Source organism: Crotalus tigris, unplaced genomic scaffold, assembly GCF_016545835.1.
Source record: "Crotalus tigris isolate CLP2741 ecotype Arizona unplaced genomic scaffold, ASM1654583v1 scf7180000019328.220996217465:2438092, whole genome shotgun sequence".
Classification (NCBI taxonomy): Eukaryota; Metazoa; Chordata; class Lepidosauria; order Squamata; family Viperidae; genus Crotalus; species Crotalus tigris.
In genome coordinates this window covers 1,205,787-1,227,658 of record NW_024097488.1, presented here as the reverse complement: position 1 = coordinate 1,227,658, position 21,872 = coordinate 1,205,787, and the positions used below count along the sequence as shown (strand labels likewise).

At 35.9% G+C, this 21,872-nt stretch overlaps 1 protein-coding gene across 1 annotated transcript; it reads right to left on the bottom strand.

Annotated features, from left to right (window-relative positions):
* Nucleotides 1–275: 275 nt before the first annotated feature.
* Nucleotides 276–21,864, bottom strand: PCGF6 (polycomb group ring finger 6). Its single transcript, XM_039361665.1, has 10 exons — nt 21,097–21,864; nt 19,996–20,095; nt 18,414–18,510; nt 17,878–17,933; nt 16,292–16,351; nt 14,657–14,765; nt 12,664–12,691; nt 9,703–9,801; nt 4,612–4,698; nt 276–1,399 (listed from the first exon to the last, which is right to left on the bottom strand). Exons 1-10 carry the CDS (start codon nt 21,385–21,387, stop codon nt 1,331–1,333), a joined length of 996 nt encoding a protein of 331 aa, XP_039217599.1. The 5' UTR covers nt 21,388–21,864; the 3' UTR covers nt 276–1,330.
* Nucleotides 21,865–21,872: the final 8 nt, after the last annotated feature.

The following is a 21,872-nucleotide window of genomic DNA, read 5'->3' as shown; positions in this document are numbered from 1 at the left end:
AAGGGAGCATTTTTACCTGACACGCTAGAAAAAATTTAAAAATGTAACAAAAGTTGCTATTTTTTTCTATTTTTCTATCAGAAAACCCTGTTCCTCTGCGTTAATTCCAATTTCAATAATTTGCTTGTAACCGCTTTTGCCACACTGATGGCAATAAGAACTGTAATATTTCATTCTTCAAGGATTTGTGGTTGTTCTATGGTGGAACCAACGATTTAATAGTTGTAATTCACCCATTTGTCCAAACAAGCTTGTGTTACCGCTTGTGGGATTAGTTTTTAATTTTTTTTTTTTAAAGTCAGGCAATGTAATCCCATGCCAAATAGAGTCAAAATAATTGTTAACAATTTTCACTGCTTTTCAATAATACTATCATACCCTTGTTGTGCTGAGTGCGTCTATTGCTTATTTCTGATATCTGATGCATTTTTTTTATAATTTTAATATTTTTAGCTATAAGCTAATCAAATTCTTATTTTTCAATAAGACCATTATTCTGGCTCTGTTTTATAGCTACCATTCAGCCAGCTCCCAATTTATTATTCAAGTGCACTTTTATTACCTAGAGAACAAGTATACTGTTTTAAACATTTGGAAAGCATATGGTCCATTTATTTTCCCACTGACATTGGAGGTATAAACAACAGGGGGAATACATGTTCCAATGCAGCCCAATTCATTGCCTCATCTACTTTTACATTTACATTGTTATTCAACCAGTGATGCTCTATAGGTAACATAGATTTATTTCTTTTCCTGTTCTAATATTTGGTATATTATGTATTTCAATATTTTTCATATAAGGCATGAGATATAAATGCTTGCAATTTTTAAAGGGTGATTAGCCCCATTTTATCTGTAGGGAAAAATCTAAATCATTTTATTTCTAAACTGACAACTAAAATAGAATTCAAATGTCCCTATGAATAAATGCATGGTTTTCCCAATAAGACATTGTGGTCCAAGAGATCATCCCTGAGAACAGTACTGCAAATATACTTAAAGACTTTCGGATAAACTGTAATCTCAAATACAACACCATCCATGGATTAGTCATGAATGCTGCAAGACCTACATATTTAGAATGAATTTTGTTATGTTGATATGTTTGTTCTTCCCTGAGCTAGGCGCTGATGATACAAGACCACTGAAGTATTTATAGCTTACTTACTGGTATAGTGTTAGTTTTTCTCACTGCTTTAAATTGTTTCCTTAATTATTATGCAGAGCAAAAACAGTGCATCTCTTTAAATTCATTTAAATGAAATGGCTTTTTTTTTTGCTGTAGTTCTCATATGAGGTTTTGTTCTTTCAAACATCTTCTGAAAATTTAAGAGATTTTTGAAAATGTGGAATCTCCACTAAGAATCAGTCCATAGTGAAGTATAAGCAACCCATCCTGGAAAGAAAAAGAGAAATCATATGAATAAAAAATCCAATGAAATCAGCAAACAAACAAACAAAAAGCAATGACTTGTATAGACAAGTTTTCTTATTGTACATTAGGTACAAGAGACAGTTTTATACAGCCGTTAAGGTACCAGGCTAGAAACCAGGCAACTGTGAATTCTAGTCCTACCTTAGGCCCAGAGCTAGTTGGATGGTCTTGGGCTAGTCATTCACTCAGCCCTATGGCAAACCATTCCCCACAATCTTGCCATGAAAACTGCAAGGACTAGTCTAGGCAGTTGCCAGAAATCAACATTGATTTGGAGGTGTGCACACATACACATTAGGTATTGGTATGGAAATAAAACATCTTTGGGTTAATAATTTTCTAGAGAAACAGCAAAAGACACACAACTGGAATCTACATCCCACATTTCTCCAAAACACAGTGACAAAATAACTAAAAAGAATATATTATATAGCTCCAGTTATCTATTTGTTGTTTAAAATGTAACTCCACATTAAGAAGAAAAGAAGAGCTATTACCAAATGTTAGCAAATTTGGAGTTCATCTTTTTACATAATTTTCCATCTTCCTAGTCTTGTTATAGACTCTTCAAGGAGTTTGAAGGCAAATTTGAAGACAATTATGTTCATTGTGGCTCTCAATCTTTCTCTTCACTAAGCATTTTAAGTGTTAACACCAGATATGTCATGCTAACTATCTATTATATGGATCTCTTATGAAAAAAAGATAACAGAGAAAGAGTAAGAAAGAGTACAGAGAAGAGCAACAAAGATTATTAGGGGACTGGAGGCTAAAACATATAAAGAACGGTTGCTGGAATTGGGTATGTCTAATTTAATGAAGAGAAGGGCTAGGGGTAACATGATAGCAGTGTTCCAATATCTCAGGGGTTGCCACAAAGAAGAGGGAGTCAAGCTATTTTCCAAAGCACCTGAAGTAACGAATGAAAACTAACCAAAGAGAGAAGCAACCTAAAACTAAGGAGAAATTTCCTGACAGTTAGAACAATTAATCAGTGGAACAACCTGCCTCCAGAAGTTGTGAATGCTCCCAACACTAGAAGTTTTTAAGAAGAGACTGGACAACCATTTGTCTGAAATGGTATAGGGTTTCTTGCCTGAGCAAAATGTTGGACTAGAAGACCTCCAAGGTCCCTTCCAACTCTATTATGATGATGATGATAGTACTTCATTATGAGTAAGGTTCTATTTTTACTTTCTAGAATAAATTTACAGAGAACACACTTACAGAAAACATTCTTCCTGAAAAAGTAACATAAAGACACTTATTCATTTTGAGCATTGCCCTGGAAATTTATTTAAATTTGGTTCACATCAGGCCAGCAAGTCATGTAAAGAAATATGCAGCACCATTTGTATGCTTATGAATCCGTATCTATTTAAGATAGAAAAGTAAATAAAATATCTGAGTATCACTATGACAAATATATATATGTTATTTCAAAATAACTATGTTAAGACATAAAATGAAATTAAAAAAGATATTTTAGAATAGGAGAAACTGAATTGTCACCGAGGGGGGGTTGTGATAAAAATAGATAACAATTTTAGAATGATGGTTTTGTTTCAGAGAATCCAGTTTTGACAGATAATGCACCATTTAAATAGTGGCAAAATGATATATCTAAATATGAATTAAATATAAGGTGTTACAGGATGCAAAGGATGACCATGTTTACCTGATCTGAAATTATATTTTGCAGCTTGCTGTTTAGTTTGATAAAAGAGTGGGTGTTGCTGAGAAAGAGAAGGTTTTTGGAGTTAGAAGATGGATTTTAAAAATCATTATGTTAGATGTGCCATATTGAATATATAGAATGGATACAAATCTAGTTTCTGCCTGAAAACACCTTTGTGGCTCTCAGTAGTATCATTTTATAGATGAGAAATAAAAGATTAACTGTTATCTTATTGTGAGATATTAAAATTTTATCAAGGAGAATATAAAATAAGACAAAAAGAAATGATGGCAGAGGGACATGGTTGCAAATGGTTTTCTTATCTACAGTTATTTTAAAGTTCTAAAGTAGACAAAAGAGTTTATGGTACTGAAGACTGAGTTTGAAATAGAGTTAGGTGCAAATGGTGATGTAATTGCCAAAAGGCATAAACTTCTGAAACAGAAGAACAAGTCAAACGATGTATGATGAAGTGGACTAAACATTTTGGCTATAATATACAGATAGAAAAAAGGTAAATATATGACTGAAAAGACTGAAATTTGCATTATTATAATCTTTAAAATATTTTTTTTACAAAATAATGTACCACTAGAATATATCAGAAGAGAAATTGTCTAGATTATTCTGACTACTTTATCTGCAGTCATATATATAAGAGTAGAAGCACTGTCTTTTCTTCCCACTGGTTATGCAAATTTATACCTTCTACTTACAGAACTCTTATTTCCTATGCTATACATTATGAAAACTGGCATGCTCTGTATGCACTCTGTATGCCTTGCTCATGTCCTGGCCCTTTCTTTGCCTGCTGGTCAAAACTTTGAATCGGTCTATTAAAGATACATGAATGTAGTTCCTGTAGAAAGCCAACATCGAATGTGTAGATATGAAGAACATATGACGAGTCTATGCATTTCAGTGTGCCAAGATTGTAGAATGTAGGACAAATACATGGAAGAAAGCTGCACGTGCAGTTTCTGGATTGGGAACACAAAGATTTTGACTTGCACAGCATCTATTTTTTTGTGAATGCAAAAAAGAAAGAATATCTCCAATAGTTTCTGCCTACTTAGTGTTCTGGCAGAATGGATGAGTCCAGGTCCCATCAATTAAGTATTGCCATCCTAGGAAACGTGCATTCTCTGTTGTGATCACACATTTGGGAACAGTAACCTTCCAGAGATAACAACAGTGTCCTCTCTCCTTGGGTTCAGGAAATACTTAAATCCTAGTTTTGTTCCCAGGCCTAATGTTTGTTATTTTAATGGCCATGTTTTGTGGGCTTTGTTAGTAGAGTATTTTAGTCTGGGCTACCTCAGGTTTAATGTTTCTTGCTATTTATATATATGTTTTTTAGCTTTGCCTGCTGTCAACTCACTAGAATTGAAGGCCAATAAACTTAAATAAGTGCCTTCAGAAGGCAACAAAACACTATCCAAAATTAGGATTGCTTTTAAACAAAACATTTTTAATTAACATTTCAGTACTTTACCTGCACTGCACTCTTCCCTAGGGCATTTTGGATTTCCCTTAGAGTTTGATAGTGTTCCAGCAGGTGATCACCACATATTATGTCAACCTAAAATGAACAGAAAAAAAACTATCAAATAATTTAATAAAAGGAGTGTTCAGTGTAAAAATGTATGCCCAATTAGCAAGAACAACAGCCTGCTATAACTATTAACAATGAGCTTTAATAACTTTCAGAGAAACTACAAAGCAACTGTTACAAGTCAGTTACTTTTAACTGATTTACTAACAACAGTGGCAAATATTGTATTTTCTAACCTTGCCCCTTTTAAACTTTACTCTTATTTTACATATTTGTTAGTGTATGGGCAGAGAAGTATCTTAAAAACTCCATTTTAGAGGTGATACTCTTTCAGAGCAGATGGTGCTAAATTTGTTAAAGATGAGCAGCTGTTCTCAGTTCAAACATAATTTAAATTTAACAATAGATGAGCCTTGCAACCAGTTCTCTGTGGAATACCATTTCTCATCTCATCATCTAGCATTAACAAGACCCAGAGGCATTATTTATTCACATGCAACTATTGCATGGCATTGCTTAATTCATCCAAAAAAAAAAGAATAATGTTCAATGATAAAACTGAAACAAAAGCAAGATCATTCATTCATGATCATACCTTTTGCTACCACAAAGCATTCTATGATATCAGCAGCTTATTTAATAGATTAGTGGAATTAAACTTTCTCATGTCAGATCAAAATGAAATTTAATGTGGAGAAAAGCAAGGTTTTACACTTGGGCAGGAAAAACCAAAGGTACAAATACAGATTAGGTGAAACCTGGCTCAGAAACAGTAACTGTGAGAGGGACCTTGGAGTCTACTAGGCAATCACTTAAACATGAGTCATCAGTGTGCGGTAGCAGCCAAAAAAGCTAATACAATCCTTGGTTGTATAAACAGAGGAATAGAATCAAAATCACATGAAGTATTAGAGTTGCTTTATAAAGCCTTAGTAAGACCACACCTGGAATACTGCATCCAGTTTTGGTTATAACATTACAAAACAGATGGTGAGACTTTGGAAAAAGTGCAAAGAAGAACAACTTAGATGATTAAAAGCCTGGGCACTAAAACATGAAGAACGGTTGTAGGATTTGGGTTTGGCTAGTCTAGAGAAAAGAGGGATTGGGGGGGGGGACATGATAGAGGTATTCCAGTATTTGAGAGGCTGCCCCAAAAAGGAGGGGGTCAATTTATTTTCCAAAGCACCAGAGGCCAGGACAAGAAACATTGGATGGAAACTAATCAAGGAGAGGAGCAACCTGGAATTAAGGAGAAATTCCTAACAGTGAGGACAATTAACCAGTGGAACAGCTTGCCTTCAGACATTGTGGGTGCTTCATCACTGGAGATTTTTAAGAAGAGACTGGACAATCACTTGTCTGAAATGGTATAGCATCTACTGCTTGAGCAGGGGGCTGGACTAGAAGACCTCCAAGGTCCTTTCCAGTTCTATTCTGATTCAGACTAGATTCAGATGTATTTCAATTGCTCTGTTGACTTTGAGACTATTATGGTCTACAGAAAATTTGTGCTTTAACTTTTATGACACATTTCAAATGCACACAGGAAGTTATTGTGTCTACATAAATTGATTTATTTTACTAATGTTTTGACTATTAAACCCTTGACAAAAACATTCTTAGAACATACTTTGAAAATAACCAGAGCAACTCTAAATTACTTTCTGGGTAATTCTAAAAACAGGCTTATTACAATAAATATTGTTTTACTTTATACCAGTCTTATCCAATCTGGGTGCTTCCAGATATATAGATTTTAGATCCCAGAATTCCCCAAAAACACTGCTATTGCTGAACATTTTGGAAGATGACATCAAAATCTGGAAGATATTGAGACTGGGGAAGCTAATCTAAATATTCTCGGAACTATGTGATTTCTCTAACAATCAGACTATTTCTTTCAAGCCATTTAGTAAAACAAAAATACTGAAACTATAACATAAAACAAGAAGTATAAGAAAACATCACTTTAATAATACAGGTAGTCCTCAACTTACAACCATTTATTCAGCAACCACTCAAATTTATGAACAAAATGCTGAACGAAGAGGCTTATCTACCCAAAATTAAGGCCATTGCAGGACTGCTGTGGGCATGTGATTGCGGTCTGGGCACTTGGCAACCCATTCATACTTACCGCTGATTGCCAAGCACCCTGCAATCATGTGATCACCATCTGCAATCTTCTTTGCCAGTTTCCCCATAAAGGCAACGGGGAAGCCATCAGGGAAGGTCATAAGCTGTTACTGTCTGCTGAGATGACTCTCTTGATTTTGGGATTTGGCTAAAAAAGCTCTGTGCCAAAATCAAAGGTAGCAGAGCATTAGAAAGGCAGTGCAGCTTTCTGAAAGTTCAGAGAACCATGTATACTTTAGGAAACATTTCCAGAGAAGCTGGGTCTGAAAAGGAGAAAGCCAAAGGCAAAAATTGCTGGGGAGAACAGGAAAAGAAGGCAGCTACGTGAATGGATGCTTGCTGGCTTGCTTGCTGGGCCAGATTGGGGAGCAAACAAATGCTTGCTGGCACTTGCTCAGGAAGGCTGAGGCTTCCTATCCTGCAAGGTAGGGTGCAGGCTGGCCAAATGTCATAGATGAGAGTAGAAATAGGCTGAGTGGGGGGAGCTGGAGGCAATTCCTTATCTTACTGAGACTTGAGGCAGGGAGGGACCAAGCCAAGAAGGTTTGGATTGGGATGGGCACTCGCTTAAAAACCAGCAATTCCCAGTTAACCACAATGTGGAATGTGGGGATTGTTGTCATAAGTTGGTGTAGTCACAGGACATTTCTCTTTATGATCGCACTGATTTATGATAGTAATAATCCCTGTCCTAATTTTGATCATACGTTGAGGACTATTTGTGGATAATACATCTGTATATAACTGAAACAAAACATATGCTGTTTGTCAGTCTAGAAAAGATTATACTTGGCTGTATAACCATCTGGAATCATTAAAAGATGATAAAATGGAAATTGTAAAATTATCACTCCTCCCAAGTAAACCATGATTAGATGAACTAATTCTACTTTATCGTCATGCTACATCAGGGGTGTCAAACTCAATTTCATTGAGGGCAGCATCAGCATTGCGGTTGCCCTTGGGGGGGATGGGTGTGGCCAGGGTGGGTGTGGCCTACTGGGCGGGAGTGGATGGAATGGGTGTGGCCTATTGGGTGGGCATGGCCAGTTCTACATCATTCGATTCAAGGGTGCCTGTATGGGCCTGGGCAGGAGTGGGACAGATCTGAGGGTCTCTGGCAGAAGGGGGTGGGACCAGGCAAGTGCCAAGGCATGGTCCACTGGAGGAGACTCATTGCCTGCTGAAACCCCTCCGCTGGAGCCAATCAAGCCGGATATGTGAAGTAGGCGAGGGCCATTTGCTGGCCACTTCTAGGCGACGGTGCATTTCTTCATTCCTCACAAAGGGTGACACCTCCCCAGCATGCACCCAGGGGGTGGGGCCGACGCAGCAGGTGCTGGTTCCTCGCTGTTTCCAGACAGCCTTGTGGAGCTAAGACTGAATGCGTTTCAGCATAGATGGCCACCACAAAATTGTACATTCCCTCACTGTTTCAAGGATGGCTTCACGGGCCACATGAAACCACTTCGCGGGCCGCATCTGGCCCCCGGGCCTTGTGTTTGACATGTCTGTGCTACATTATCAGAAAATACAAATCTCCTGCATTATTTTTAACAGTCTGATACATTAGGGCAGATCCTTAAAAGTTTCCTTCTTTGTCGATTAGGCAGATCATTCCCTAAGCAGCAACTTTCCCTTACATCCCTCAGTCATTCTCACCTTCCATTACAAAAAGAAATCTCATTTTTTTTTGCTATACCAACAATCTTCTGATCTCTGCTTTAGCTGAACTGAGAAAGCTAAAAGCTCATCATGCTGAGGGGATGATTAGGGGACTGGAGGCTAAAATATATAAGAAATGGTTGCTGGAATTGGGTATGTCTAGTTTAATGAAGAGAAGAACGAGGGGTGACACGATAGCAGTGTTCCAATATCTCAGGGGTTGCCACAAAGAAGAGGGAGTCAAGCTATTTTCAAAAGCACCTGAAGGCAGGACAAGAAGCAATGGATGGAAACTAACTAAAGAGAGAAGCAACCTAGAACTAAGGAGAAACTTCCTGACAGTTAGAACAATTGATCAGTGTCTCCAGAAGCTGTGAATGCTCCAACATTGGAAGTTTTTAAGAAGAGACTGGACAGCCATTTGTCTGAAATGGTATAGGGTTTCCTGCCTGAACAGGGGATTGGACTAGATGACCTCCAAGGTCCCTTCCAACTTTATTATTATACTACAAAGCCAAAGAACAGTACCATGTTTTCCCGAAAGTAAGACCTATCCTGAAAATAAGCCCTTGCCTAATATAAGCCATGCCCCTAGTTTTGGGCGAGGTGCACACCTAAAAACCAAGCTAGGGTGGGGGTGGGGAGGTGGAGCTTACCATTGCAGACAGGCCTCCCATGGATCGACACTTGCCTCGCCTTCTGGCCCAATTCTTCTGTGGCCAAAGGACAAGCTTCATTCTGCAGCTGCCAATGGAGCTCCAGCCTGCATTTTGAAGTCAGGGGTCTTTCTGGAAGGCCTCTGCAGCCAAGAACCAAGCTAAGGATTCAATTTCGGCTGCACAATGCAGGCTGGAGCTCCATTCTCAGCTGCAGAGTGAAGCTGCTCCTTAGGCCACAGAAATAGACCGGCTGGGCGGGGCTGTCGGTGCCATCCTGCAAGGTGAGTGGAAAAGACACTCCTCTTCCCAAAAATAAGACCTGGTGCCTCTTTTGGGGGCAAAAAAATATATTTCAAAATCAGTTCTCAGTTCACCTTTCAGTATTTCTTATTATTGCCAGAAATTTTCATCTCTGTTATTTTGGTCTTTCCTAGGTACACAATGCTTTCAAAGAAAAGTATTACATTAAAAATATGTGGGAATCTCATTCATCTGATCACTGTTATACACATGTTGTGGAGAAGCAAAAAAAGGTAAAAATTATATTATATGAATTATTATAGTGCACCTGACAGCCAGGATCAAGATCCATCTTTCTTCTGAGGAATTTTTCCACATGTCCAATTGTTGCCTCTCCTGAAACACGTACAAACTTCTTTTCCAGTGGCTACAAGAACAAAGAACAGGTTAATTTACAGTTAGATTGTAATAAATAGGATTTTTTTGCAAATAGTCAATCTCATGTTTACTTTAAAATCTTAAAATAGTCACAGAAGATGAAATCAATAATTTTTCACTGTTCATGCTTGAGACTTTGACAAGGCAATCATTTGCTGTCTAGGTAAGTGGACTGCATTGTAATCTATAGTTCAGGTACTATGTTGTCCTTTTAGCAAACAGTTGAAACTGATTTGAGGCTCCAGACATGGAAACTAATCTGCAGCTTCCTGAGATATTTATATTGCCCCAACCTCTCTGCAATAAAGGACTCAGCTCTACAGGATCAACAAATAACCAAAGCCCTTCCCTTGGGGAAAAATGCTGGTGGTAGAAGACACACTATTGCATAGGACAGAAACAGAGTTGTACAGCAGACAAGTTATTATGAGAGGCATACTGCCTAGTCCTGTGACAAAGATGGGTTGAAAGATGACCCATGCTCATGAAATCAACTGATCGTTAGCCGTAATTTCTGAACCCAAGGGGATAAATGATGCAGCCAGAAAAGGTAAATAATGAAAAGCAAATATAAATCTATAAATGAAAATGTGAAAATGTATTTTCATCTATCCTCTCTGTGGGGTTTGAGGAACTATAAAGGAAAGCAGTAAACTGGAAGAAAGATTTGGATTTATGGACCATGACATATACACTAGTATAATAAGCTTTTAGGCAGATATGTGCTGCATCGTACAAAGGCAGGAAAGAATATACAGTTGTTGCTAACATGTCAGGAAGGATTCAAACTAAACCAAAAGACAACAGATATAGGTAGAGATTCAGCTAGAAAAGTAGTAGGTCTTACACATATCATAACAAATGTATATTGCAATAAATGTTATCTGGAAATCATGAATACATGGTAGGACGGAAGAGACCGATATCTTTCAGTGTTTGTACACATATTAATGGAGAATATAGGCAACTATCAGAAAGAAACCTTTCTGAAAAGAAAGTATGATATCACAGAAAGTTGGTGGGATTTGAATAGCTAGTGGAATGTAGAACTCAAAGGATATTAGCTTTCAAAAATAAGTCCCTACATAAACAGAGGTGAAATAGCTTGTACACTTATAAAGAAGTCAATGTTCCTGAATATGGAAGCATTTTGTGCTGCTTAATAAGCACAGTAAAATTACTCTTGAGTTAAGAAGCATCTGAATAAAACTTAAAATGAATAAAAATGTAAAAAACTATATCACCATGTTTACTTAACCCTTCTCTCATGTAGAAGATGTGGATAATGTCTTTTTAAACTATTCACTAAACTTTCAAGAATGCAAGTTGCGGAGATATTGGGACATTTCAACCACCCGATACCTGATGAAAAATGAGATTGGCCAGGAATGAGAGATCCAATAAATGAACAATCTCTCTAGTTGACAATTTCGTATGTCAGAACAATGAAAAGATAGCCGTCTTGGACATAATTCTGACTAACTAAGGGGAATTGGACTGAAAATGTTAATGGCGTTGGGAAAAACAATCATATGCCAGCACTTAAGTTAATTATGGAATGCAGAAGAACTAAGTCACATACCTTGCACTTTGAGAAAACAGATTTTAATGAATTCATTTGAAAGATGAGCAGTGTCCCATGGCTTAAAATCTTAAAGGATAAAGAAGCCCAAGAAGGATGGGAGATGCTGAAAACCAAGATCCTGAAAGCATTGGCACAAACAATTCTAATGAGAGGGACAAACTGAACAAGTTTTAAGAGCACGAGTAAAACAAGCAACCTCACTGAAAAGCTGAGAAGTCAAAAGGAGATCTTGTGAAATAAAAATTGGCTAATATCTAAGGAAGAATTAAAACAGATGGCCCTGGAGTGATAAAAGCTAAAGTTCAGGAATTGTCAAGAACTGTACAACATAGTAAGAAGGAAGATTCCAAGGTGTCCCAAAGGTGCTTTAAAAAAAGGCACTGGACTTTCTTGATTTTTCTTGAAGATATTTCACTTCTCATCCAAGAAGCTTCTTCAGTTCTAACAAACTGGTGGGAAATGGAAGGATTTATATTCTTTGCAGTCAGATGACTGAGAACCTCCACAGAAATTTGGAGAAATTATTGAAAGGAGATTGTTAGACTTGCTGTAATAATGGGGATCAAGAAGGCAGAATTAACATCTTTGCATCAGTGTTCTCAAAAGAGAAGGCATGTTTCAATGTAATATAGCAAACAAGCCCATTCAAGAACTTAAATATATTCCCTCGGGGAGAGAAAAACTAGGTATCAGCATTGCTTCATATATTTACTATATTCCAATTTTCAAGCAAAGAAAAAAAAAATCCACCCACACTATTTTTTTTGTCAGTGGTAGTAAAAACAATCCAATTTAAACTGAATTTAACATAGCAAATGCTTAACTAAAATACATACCAAAATAATTCATTACTTAGGAAGTGTGGTGGCAAAATTCAGCAAGCCCTTATGTTTTAGATGAGAATATTATTCTTTTATATATAGATTTTTATTTTTTTTCCAGTTAGACCAATGCATTTTTGGCCTCTCATATGATTAGATTTACAAATTAGTTCCTCTTCAATTTCACTATACAGCACTAAAGAGGAACTCAAATATATTCCCTCTGGGAGAGAAAAACTTCCAATTCAGTTCTTCTTTCTCATATTTACAAATTAGTTTCTCTTGAGTTCCTCCTTAGTGCTGTACAGTGAAATTTTGCTTTTTTTGCTTGATCTCTGTTATTTCATTTCATTTGTAAATGTCCATTTTGTTCTATAAATAATAGATTTGCAACATTATGCCCCTATACTTTTAATGCAGCAAAATGGTTTGGAAATATCGATACCTTAAAATTCCCAGAGAGATCATTTGCTCTGAAAGAAAGAGAAATAAACATAATCAGAGTATATAGGACATATATACAGTGGCATGCTCAACTTACAGGCATAAATCAAAACCCATGCTCTCTCCAGCACTTACTTTGTGGTTTCCAAAGAAAACCTTTCATTTTTGGTTTTTGAGGAGACAAAAGGAAGAGAGAGGAAGGCAGCACTTTCTGCCCTTGCCCTAGCCCTGTGGAACAGGAAGGCGAGAGAGGCCCCCACTCTATTGGCCTTCTGCAAAGGAATTAAAATATGGATCTGCAATCTTGCATGGGGAACTCACGGAAGTACGCAGCTGTGGGGCTGGTTAATGCCTCAAGAGCCCTCCCTCACCTTTTTAACTAACTTGTAAACATGTACTATCACAAAGGGTTACAGAAGATTGAATTATGATAAAATTATTTTTAAAATACACTTTTAATAAACCAGCATTTGAATACCTATTATGATACATGCAAGCATATTTGTCATGAAATACTGCAAGAATCGATGTGAACATTACTTGGTTATTATTGCCACCTAGTGGATACACTGAAGAGAGTATTTTTTAATTTTTTTCCTTCAAATTATTGAAATTCTGAACCACTTCACAAATGATTTATTTGTATTTTTCATTATACTAAGACATTGATGGACAGGACATAAGCACCTTAAAGACACAAAGGCTGCTTGTCAATTAGTTATATTGTGAAACCTGCTGCCAAGCTCAATTTAGTTTTAATTACTTTGGAAATGAGCTTGATACTCCAGTGTCATATTTTTCTTCTATCATGCTTCCAATTTTGAGTCAAAGATATATTGATTTTCCTGATTTTCCTGATTGAATATAACTAACAATTAGTTTTAATTACCGGAACAAACTATTTTGTTTAAACTAACCTTCAGGATCTGAAATCTGTGGGATCTGACTCTATTTCTACACCCCATAGGAGGAGTTCGGCTCCTCCATGTGTGGAAGGGAACTGCTCTGACAGGCTGCAGGAATGGTTAGCTCAGATTTTCAGGATCTGAGCTCCATTTCTCTACTCTGCCAAAGGAGTTCATCTCTCCTTGGCAAGCACCTCTTTCAGTCAGCGGCAGAGAAGAGAGGAAGACCTCTTGGCAGGCAACAGTAGTTTACAGTCTTTCCTACCAGCTTCCCCACAGATTTTCTGGGGAAGCCACCAGAGAAAACTGCAAATGGAATATGATTGCAGGTTTGGCAATTGGTCATAAGTGTTAATGGGTTGCCAAGCACTTAGATAATGATAATGTGACAAGAGACAGTAGTGTTATGTTTTACAATATGCAGAAATGCTTTATGGGCTATACAGCACCTTTCCGAGACTATTATAACTTCGGCTGGTTGTTAAAATGTTTGTAAATCAGAGATTACCTGTATGTATACCAATATGCATAATTTATAGCTTAATGCATTGGACAAACATCAAATTATCAATTATCTACATAGTGTAGCACTATTCAGCAAATCATAAAGCTAAATCAAAGTATAGTGAAAATGCTACTTTCTATCAGAAAGTTGTATTCTTCAGACACCACTATCAGCATATGTTGAAAACTGAGCAAGTTTATGCAGAGTTGCAGATCTTAATTTATTTCACTATCCCTTGATATTTTCAGTGTACTAAAATCTAATAATGTAACTTAAAATTATGATAATATAATAGGCCAATATAAGTGATCATTCCTAATCACAATGTCAGAGTGATAAAATATGCACAATAATCTCATAATTCAAGCTCCATCCTTTTACATTTGCACTTAGACATCACACTTAAATATGTAAGAGGCAGAGTTCACATCATAATGCATATTTCATCACCTAACCTGCATGCTACTACCATATTATTCATATTTCTGTCAGTACCGAGACTTAAATATGATTTAATAGAGAATAATTTATTGTCTATGTTCATATATAAAACACTGATTCACAGAAATTCAATTTTAACTTACCCAATAAATTCCAGAAGAAGTGACATGTCAAGCTCTGGAGGAAGTCGGAATACAGATCCTACAACCTTACGGGGTCTTCCCCTGCCCACTGCCATTGGTTGGGGTGCAGCTAAAATATAAAAGATTAATCAGGCTAGGAATGAAAGAACAGAGAATAAAATAAATACATTTCATACTTCTTTCTCTGTAATACTTGCAGATTGTTCTTCTTTTAACCCTTTCTCTTTTTTCAATCCATAATGTCCTTTCCCTGAGCAACCCATTGCCTCTGACTCATTGGTGATCATTTAACAATCTTTGCACCACTACCCCAGAAAACAATTATTTAGAGAAGCGGTACATTTCTTTTCTGGATGTATTCAAGTGGAAGTTGGATAACTATCAATCAGAAATGCTTTGATTTGGATTCTTATGCTGAACAGGGGATTGGACTTCATGGCCTAAATGGCCGCTTCCAACTCTATGATTTCTCAATTCCCTCTTATTTCTCTCATACCATACAGTATTCTCTCTCTTGGAAGTATTATCAATCATCAGTTACTCTTTCTGAGTAACTATTTTTTCTTCTTTCCTTTATATCCCATAGTTTTGTGTTCTTTCTTCCCTTTATGGGTTCCATAATAACAATATACAAGACTTTCATACAAATAACAGTTTGTACTAATTAGGTCTCAGACCAGAGAAGCTAAGAAGAATGGCCAGGAGTAGGGGGGGAAAAGAGAATTCAAAAAGAGCAGTAATAAAGAGAAAGTGATAAATATATGTCTCTGCAAAACTACTCATTTGTGCCCTAGAGGCAAATGTAATCAAAGATCTTAAAACAATATAACACAAGAACTACTGTCTTCCAAATCAGAAAATTTTCAAATTTGACTAGGTTTTGGTGTCAGAGTGTCTCTTATATAAAATCTCATTAAAACAAAAGATATATCTTCTCCAAAATCTCTGGCATACATTTAGATGATTACAGACAATGAAAGCTACTAATATATCATGCTGAAACGTGCGGCTTTTTATATACAGTTGTTCTCCCATTGCTATTTTTGATAGCTTTTTGTAAGTGTTGCTATGTTTCTAGGAAGTGTAAGAATGGTGTTGAATTTCTGAGAGAGCCACAGGCAGGTAAGCAATAAAATACAATTCTAAAAGTCTGATGTAATGATCTCATCAATCACAAGTTAGTGAGCAATAACTGACTGAAGACAATAATCAACAATCTCAGTGCAGTTTGACACATGAACAAAACTACTTGCTAAAATCATCTTTAAAATGTTTGGGACAAAACCACAACTTTCATTAAATAAGCCTAACTTTGGTAGTACTTTAATAAGAAAACATTAATCATATTGTTTAAGGTTAGCTATACTTTTATGTTAGAATGTTATATTTTTCAGCTATGAATTTTTTTGAAAACTTAACTAGTATAAAAATAGTTTTTTTAGTTACTTTTTTAAAAAATCGAAGTAGCTATAATGTCAGAGAAGAAATAAATATTGATCTTAGTCTGTAGAAAATAAGGTTAAATACATAGCTACATATCTCTTGGCATGAGGCATAATGAAAAGTATTTAATTTAAATTTTAATAAATTCACTTTATTTTAAGCAATAGTATACCCACAGTTAAAAAAACTTACCAAGTTTGGGTATTTCTAAACCTCTTTCCCTGTAGAAATCGTGCATTCTCTTTTTTTCTCCTAAATGTATAAATACAAAAGAGCTGGTTATCCTCAACCTATAGATTTAGTTAATATGGAATAAGTAGACAAAAAAAGACAAAACAGATAAAGAAAATGATCTAAATTCTTCATTTTTTGCCATTTTATTAAAGAAACAAAACAAATGATAAAATGTTGCATAGACCTGGGACAAAAATATTAAGAAAATGAAAATGAGAAAATAAAAAGTTGGGAACATATTGCCACATGCATATATGTGATTTTTTAAAAAAAGGACAAGTATTTTAAATACATATTATTCCTAGATTAATACATGTGCAGGTGAAAGTAATCTCTAAACCTCCTGGTATAGGTAATAAATGGCTATCATATCTTAATAGTTTGTCTTTTATAGGTTTTTTTAAAAAGGTCTTTTAATTTTTAATTAACTTTTAATTTTTCAAAACAATTTCTCACATGGTTCATCCAATGAGAGTTATTTTAATTTTCCAATATTTTATAATAAAAAGCTGAGAGATAATAAAAGGAACTGCATTATTTTTATGTTGCAATAACTTATATTCATTAGAAAATATGGTCAATAAATTAATAGAATATCTTGTGAGACTGTGAGGTATTTTCTTTGTTTCTTCAAAAATACTTGATTAAAATATTATCTAACCAGGCACTGTCATCAATGATGGTGATATGTATCAATCTGCTAAAATTTCACCAATACAATCTAGAAATGCTACAATTAATAGAATTATTTCAGCACAATAGTTTTTTCTAGGAGTTACCTTGATGTTAATTATTTATGATTTGCTACAATATAATAATTCTATATTACAAAGAGATTCATATTCAATTTGAAATCCCAGATCTTGCTCCTAGAGTTTAAGATTCTGAAGACAATCTGTTAATCTTTTATTCTATTAATTTTATAGCTTTTACACATTTAACTGACAGAAATAGAACATTTTATTATTTAAATAATAGTAGCAAAATAATATAAAGCACTGAACTCTTGATAGTCGATCTTAAAATGAATTTGTGAATATCCCATACTAAAAAAAGAGTTCATCAATAATTCTATTAATATGCCTATCCAGGTATTGAGACCTACAACTTGGTTGCTAAGCAAAACAGTCTTACTTTACTTTATACACTTGCAAAGATCATAAATATGAGAACTGGTCACAAAGTTACTTTTTCCATCTCTATTGTACCTATGAATAATTGCTAAACAAGGTAGTCACTAAATGAAGACTATGTATTTCTTTTAAGAAATAGATGAACAGGTGTGGAAAGGGCAGGGAAGATGAACATTCTAAAGAAAATGAATCTATGATTTTTCCAAGATTTCACACTTTTGTTCATCAACTTTACAAGCTGATAATCTCCAGCTGAAATATTCCAAATTATATCAAGGAGCATGTGGTTCTTTAGCGAACTATCAACTATTTTATGGCAACATAAGATGTATACTAACAATGTCAGTTATATTCAGTTAGATGTATCTTTCAGTTTTACCAAGAGCAGCCAATTCAGAGGTAAAGACTTACTTTCTTCCAAGTTGACAACTAATTTATATACTATGTCTTGCAATTGTCGATCCAGCCTATAAAAAAAAATAAAGAGTAATTTTTAAATGTAACTATTTTTTATTACAGAGATATATTGAAAGATAGGCACTGACACAAAATTATTAAATTATAACAATTATAAAACAAGATTGGCTGAGAAATAGCTATCAAAAATGCAAAATTTCCATGTCAAAATTACAAAAGCAACTTTATTAGTATTTTTAAAATACCACATTAACATTCCAATATAATAATAAGTCCAGACTAAGAAAATATCAAGTACAAGACAGTGAAGTGTGGTCTGTGGATTAGTCTCATTGTTTTAATAATAAATGGTTTTGAACATGTTGCTAGAGTTTCAGAAGATTTAAACATATTCTCCCATATCAGGCTATTTGAAATAATTCTTAGTTCCAATAGTTAATATCAAGACTAAAACTATCATAAGAACATTAACTAAAACTGTTCATTTCTACACAAAATAAATATAGAGTGCACCATAATAGGTAAATTACCTGATATTATAAAGCGGCTGTGTCTGATGTACTACAATGTTGCATTTTGGACATCTGTTACTATAGTAAAAATGTCTTACTATGCAGCTTTTACAAACTGTAAAAAAAAAAAAGATTAATTACATGACTGCAACAAAATGATCCATTATTACTGAAAGCAGTAATGTCCAGAATCTGCAGAGATACAAGACTATTCAAAGTTATGATGGACTTCAAAAATAGCTATTTACGACCCATCTTCAAGGTTATGATTGCCTCCCCCTACAGTCACGCATTGCATTTTAGATGCTTGGCAACCAGCTCACATTTGCAATCAATTGCAGTGTTCTGTGCTCACATGACCACAATTTGCAACTTTTGCTCTTTTCCAGCAGGTCAAGCAAAAATACTCACTGGATATCCAGGAGTTTGCTTAACAACCACATTGTTCACTTAATGACATAATTATCTTAATGACTGCAGTAACCAGCTTTATGAGCATCATAAAACAGTCATAAAACTGAATACAACAATTTATGACCAAAATTCTGGGCTCCATTGTGGTCATAAGTCCTGGCTAGGATATAAAGTAACGGCAAAACAAAAACAGAAAACTAACAATTCTACTTAGATTTATACATCCAGTTTTTATACATTGTCTTTAATCCAGTCTTATTAACCCAAATGGACTGACTTCATGCCTGTGTCCTTCACCTAGCCCTTTTTTTGTGAGCATACAGGACTTTACTGATTAAAGAAACCAGATAAAGTAGATTTACAATGGGGTGAACTATTGAATGATTAATATTGAATTCAGGATACCACAGTTCAGTTCACACTATTTCAGTTTTTTAAAAAGTTCAGACAGCAGGCTATCACAAAATAATTTATGTTCCTAATTTGCAGTAGGAAAGCTCAGAGATGAAGCAGTTTCTTCTTCTGCCTGGTAAACAAAGTAATACTTTTTATCTACAGTGCTTCAGGCTCTAGTATCAAAGGTACCAGAAAATTGTCTCCAGATTTGGATTTCCATAAGGCCATTATAGACTCAGTTTGGCCATGATAAATGAGTTAAGAAAATGATCTTTTCCATAGTTAATGTACTTATTCAGAATAACAGATCTCCCCATAGAAGACTGAATGTCAGACTAGGCTCTGAAAGATTTTTAAAAATATGTTCAGGGGAAAGTCAGGATCAAAGGGAAAAAGAACAATTTAGGAACAATTTTCATAACACACGGATTGTTGACATTTTCTAGGATTTTTCCTAAAGTCGTCCACTTCAATTGGTGTACTGCATATTATAAGACTATGATATAAGGCAGATGCACAGTATAATTCCAGAAAACATGAGGCTGCTTTAAGAATTTACAGAAAGGTATCAAGTTCAAACTCATATTCTGAAGCACCCTTTCCCTTCAAGTCCAGAGTTTCAGTCCTAATGTTTTATTGTAACTGTCATATTATTAAGGTGTACACAACTTTTTTTCAACCCATGTAAATTTGTTTTCAGAAATATTTTAGTTTTATACCTTTTAATGTTGTAAGCTGCCCAGAGTTATTATGGCCAGCAAACAAATTTAATAATAATTCCAATACTTACATGTGTGAAGACATTCTGTGATGGTTGTGGCATCTATGAAATATCCCTTGCAGATGGAACACATGATATATGGTACCAGTTCAGAAAGATTAATCATGCGCTGAAATTTCACAAAAGTATGTTAAGAGTATTGTTTAAGTTTGCTGATAACATTACAGTTTTTATATTTAAAATAAGTACTTGAGAACATATTTCTTCAATAAACTATTTGCAAACAATAGTGGCCATATTATGTGGTTGAAAGCTAGCTCTGCGAGTCTTCCAAGGTTCCTATAGAGCAGGAGTGTCAAACTCGCAACGTCATGTGTATCATGACTTTTTTGTCATTGCCGCCAATGGGGTGGACAAGGTTTTGTTATGATGGATCTGGCCTGCAGGCCAGCAGTTTGACACTCCTGCTATAGAGTTATGTGTCTCCAAAGCAAATCTGGAAGGCCACATTAAAAAGAGAACTCCTGGGAAACAAGCATGTATTTTCTCACATAATGTTTGATGTTGATCTCTTTGTCTCAGGAACTGAGCAGTGCAAGACTAGATATTATGCAGGTACCACTGAAGGAAAGAAGACTCTACATGTAGTATAAACAACATGTTCCAAGCCCATCTCTTGTTCCCGGAATGTGATGGGAGATACTGTCGCTGATGAGAAAAGCAGCAGTACTTTTGCACAAGACATATAATCTATCCTGTACTTACTCACAACAGGATAAGTACAGGAAACTACAGAACAGAACTTTAAAAAGTTTGTCTTGCAAGTTGCTTTTGTCTCTTTCTGAAGTATGGCAAGTTTTACAAACTATGACAATGTTTTATATCAGTTTTGGATTTGCTGGGATCATTTGTCTGCAAGAGCATATAAAATAAACTAGCAAGACTGACAGAACTGGCGTACACAAGAAATGTCACATTGTGACAAAATTACAAAAAAAAAAAGGAATGCATTTGAACAAAAAGCAATGTTCCCATGGAAATCAAAATGGCTCACAATAATCTTATCGGAAAAGTTGACGGAGGGTAATTTGGATCTCCACAATTGTGCTTTACCGAGCTACCCTCTCGTCCCCTTAACCCCGCTGCCGAGGAAAGAGTGACCCGTGTTACCTCGTCCTCATCGTCGCAATCCATTTCGCCCTCCTCCGTCCCAAATCCTCCGAAGAGGGCTGAGGCTCCACTTCCTGCAGTCCCTTCCTCCATCATCTCTTCCTCATCCTCCATCTCTTCGTTACCTTCACAGCTGGATTCAGAGCGGCTTCCCTGTTCGTAAAGAGCACCTGTCCCGGAGCAACCAGGCGTTTCCAGCGTGGCTGCTGCCGCTACTTTCCCCTCCACTTTCTCGGACAGTCCACCAGCCTCCTCAGACACGGACCCCTCGCTTTGCAGAGTCAACGCCATATCTCCGACCAAAAAACGAGCAGCTGCTCGGCCTCCGTCCACAAGGAAATACAATTTTCCAATAACCGCGGAGTATTGTTGTGGTCCCTCCTCCCCTCCTCCCCCGGCTAATTTGCGCGAGGGCTCTGCTCCGTTCCTGCAAGCAGAATAAAAAGGTTCACCAATTTTAGCGCGTGCGCACGGCTAATTTGGCGCGCACATCTCCAGAACACCTGCATAATTTACATATTCGCGCTGTGTTCTGGGAAATTGAGTTAAATTTTGTTCCTCTTTTGCAGATGAGAAAGCGAGCGGTTTTATCTTTAGGTACGACGCTACCTAAAGACTGGCACTAATTTTAACTTTCAAAATTAAAATTGGATTAAAATGTAAAAAATATACACACACGAAGTTGTGTAAAAATGTGAGGGAGGCAGGGACAAAAATTAATGAAATAAAATATCTGATCATTTACATCCATACCTGTGCTATTCTGTTGTATTGTA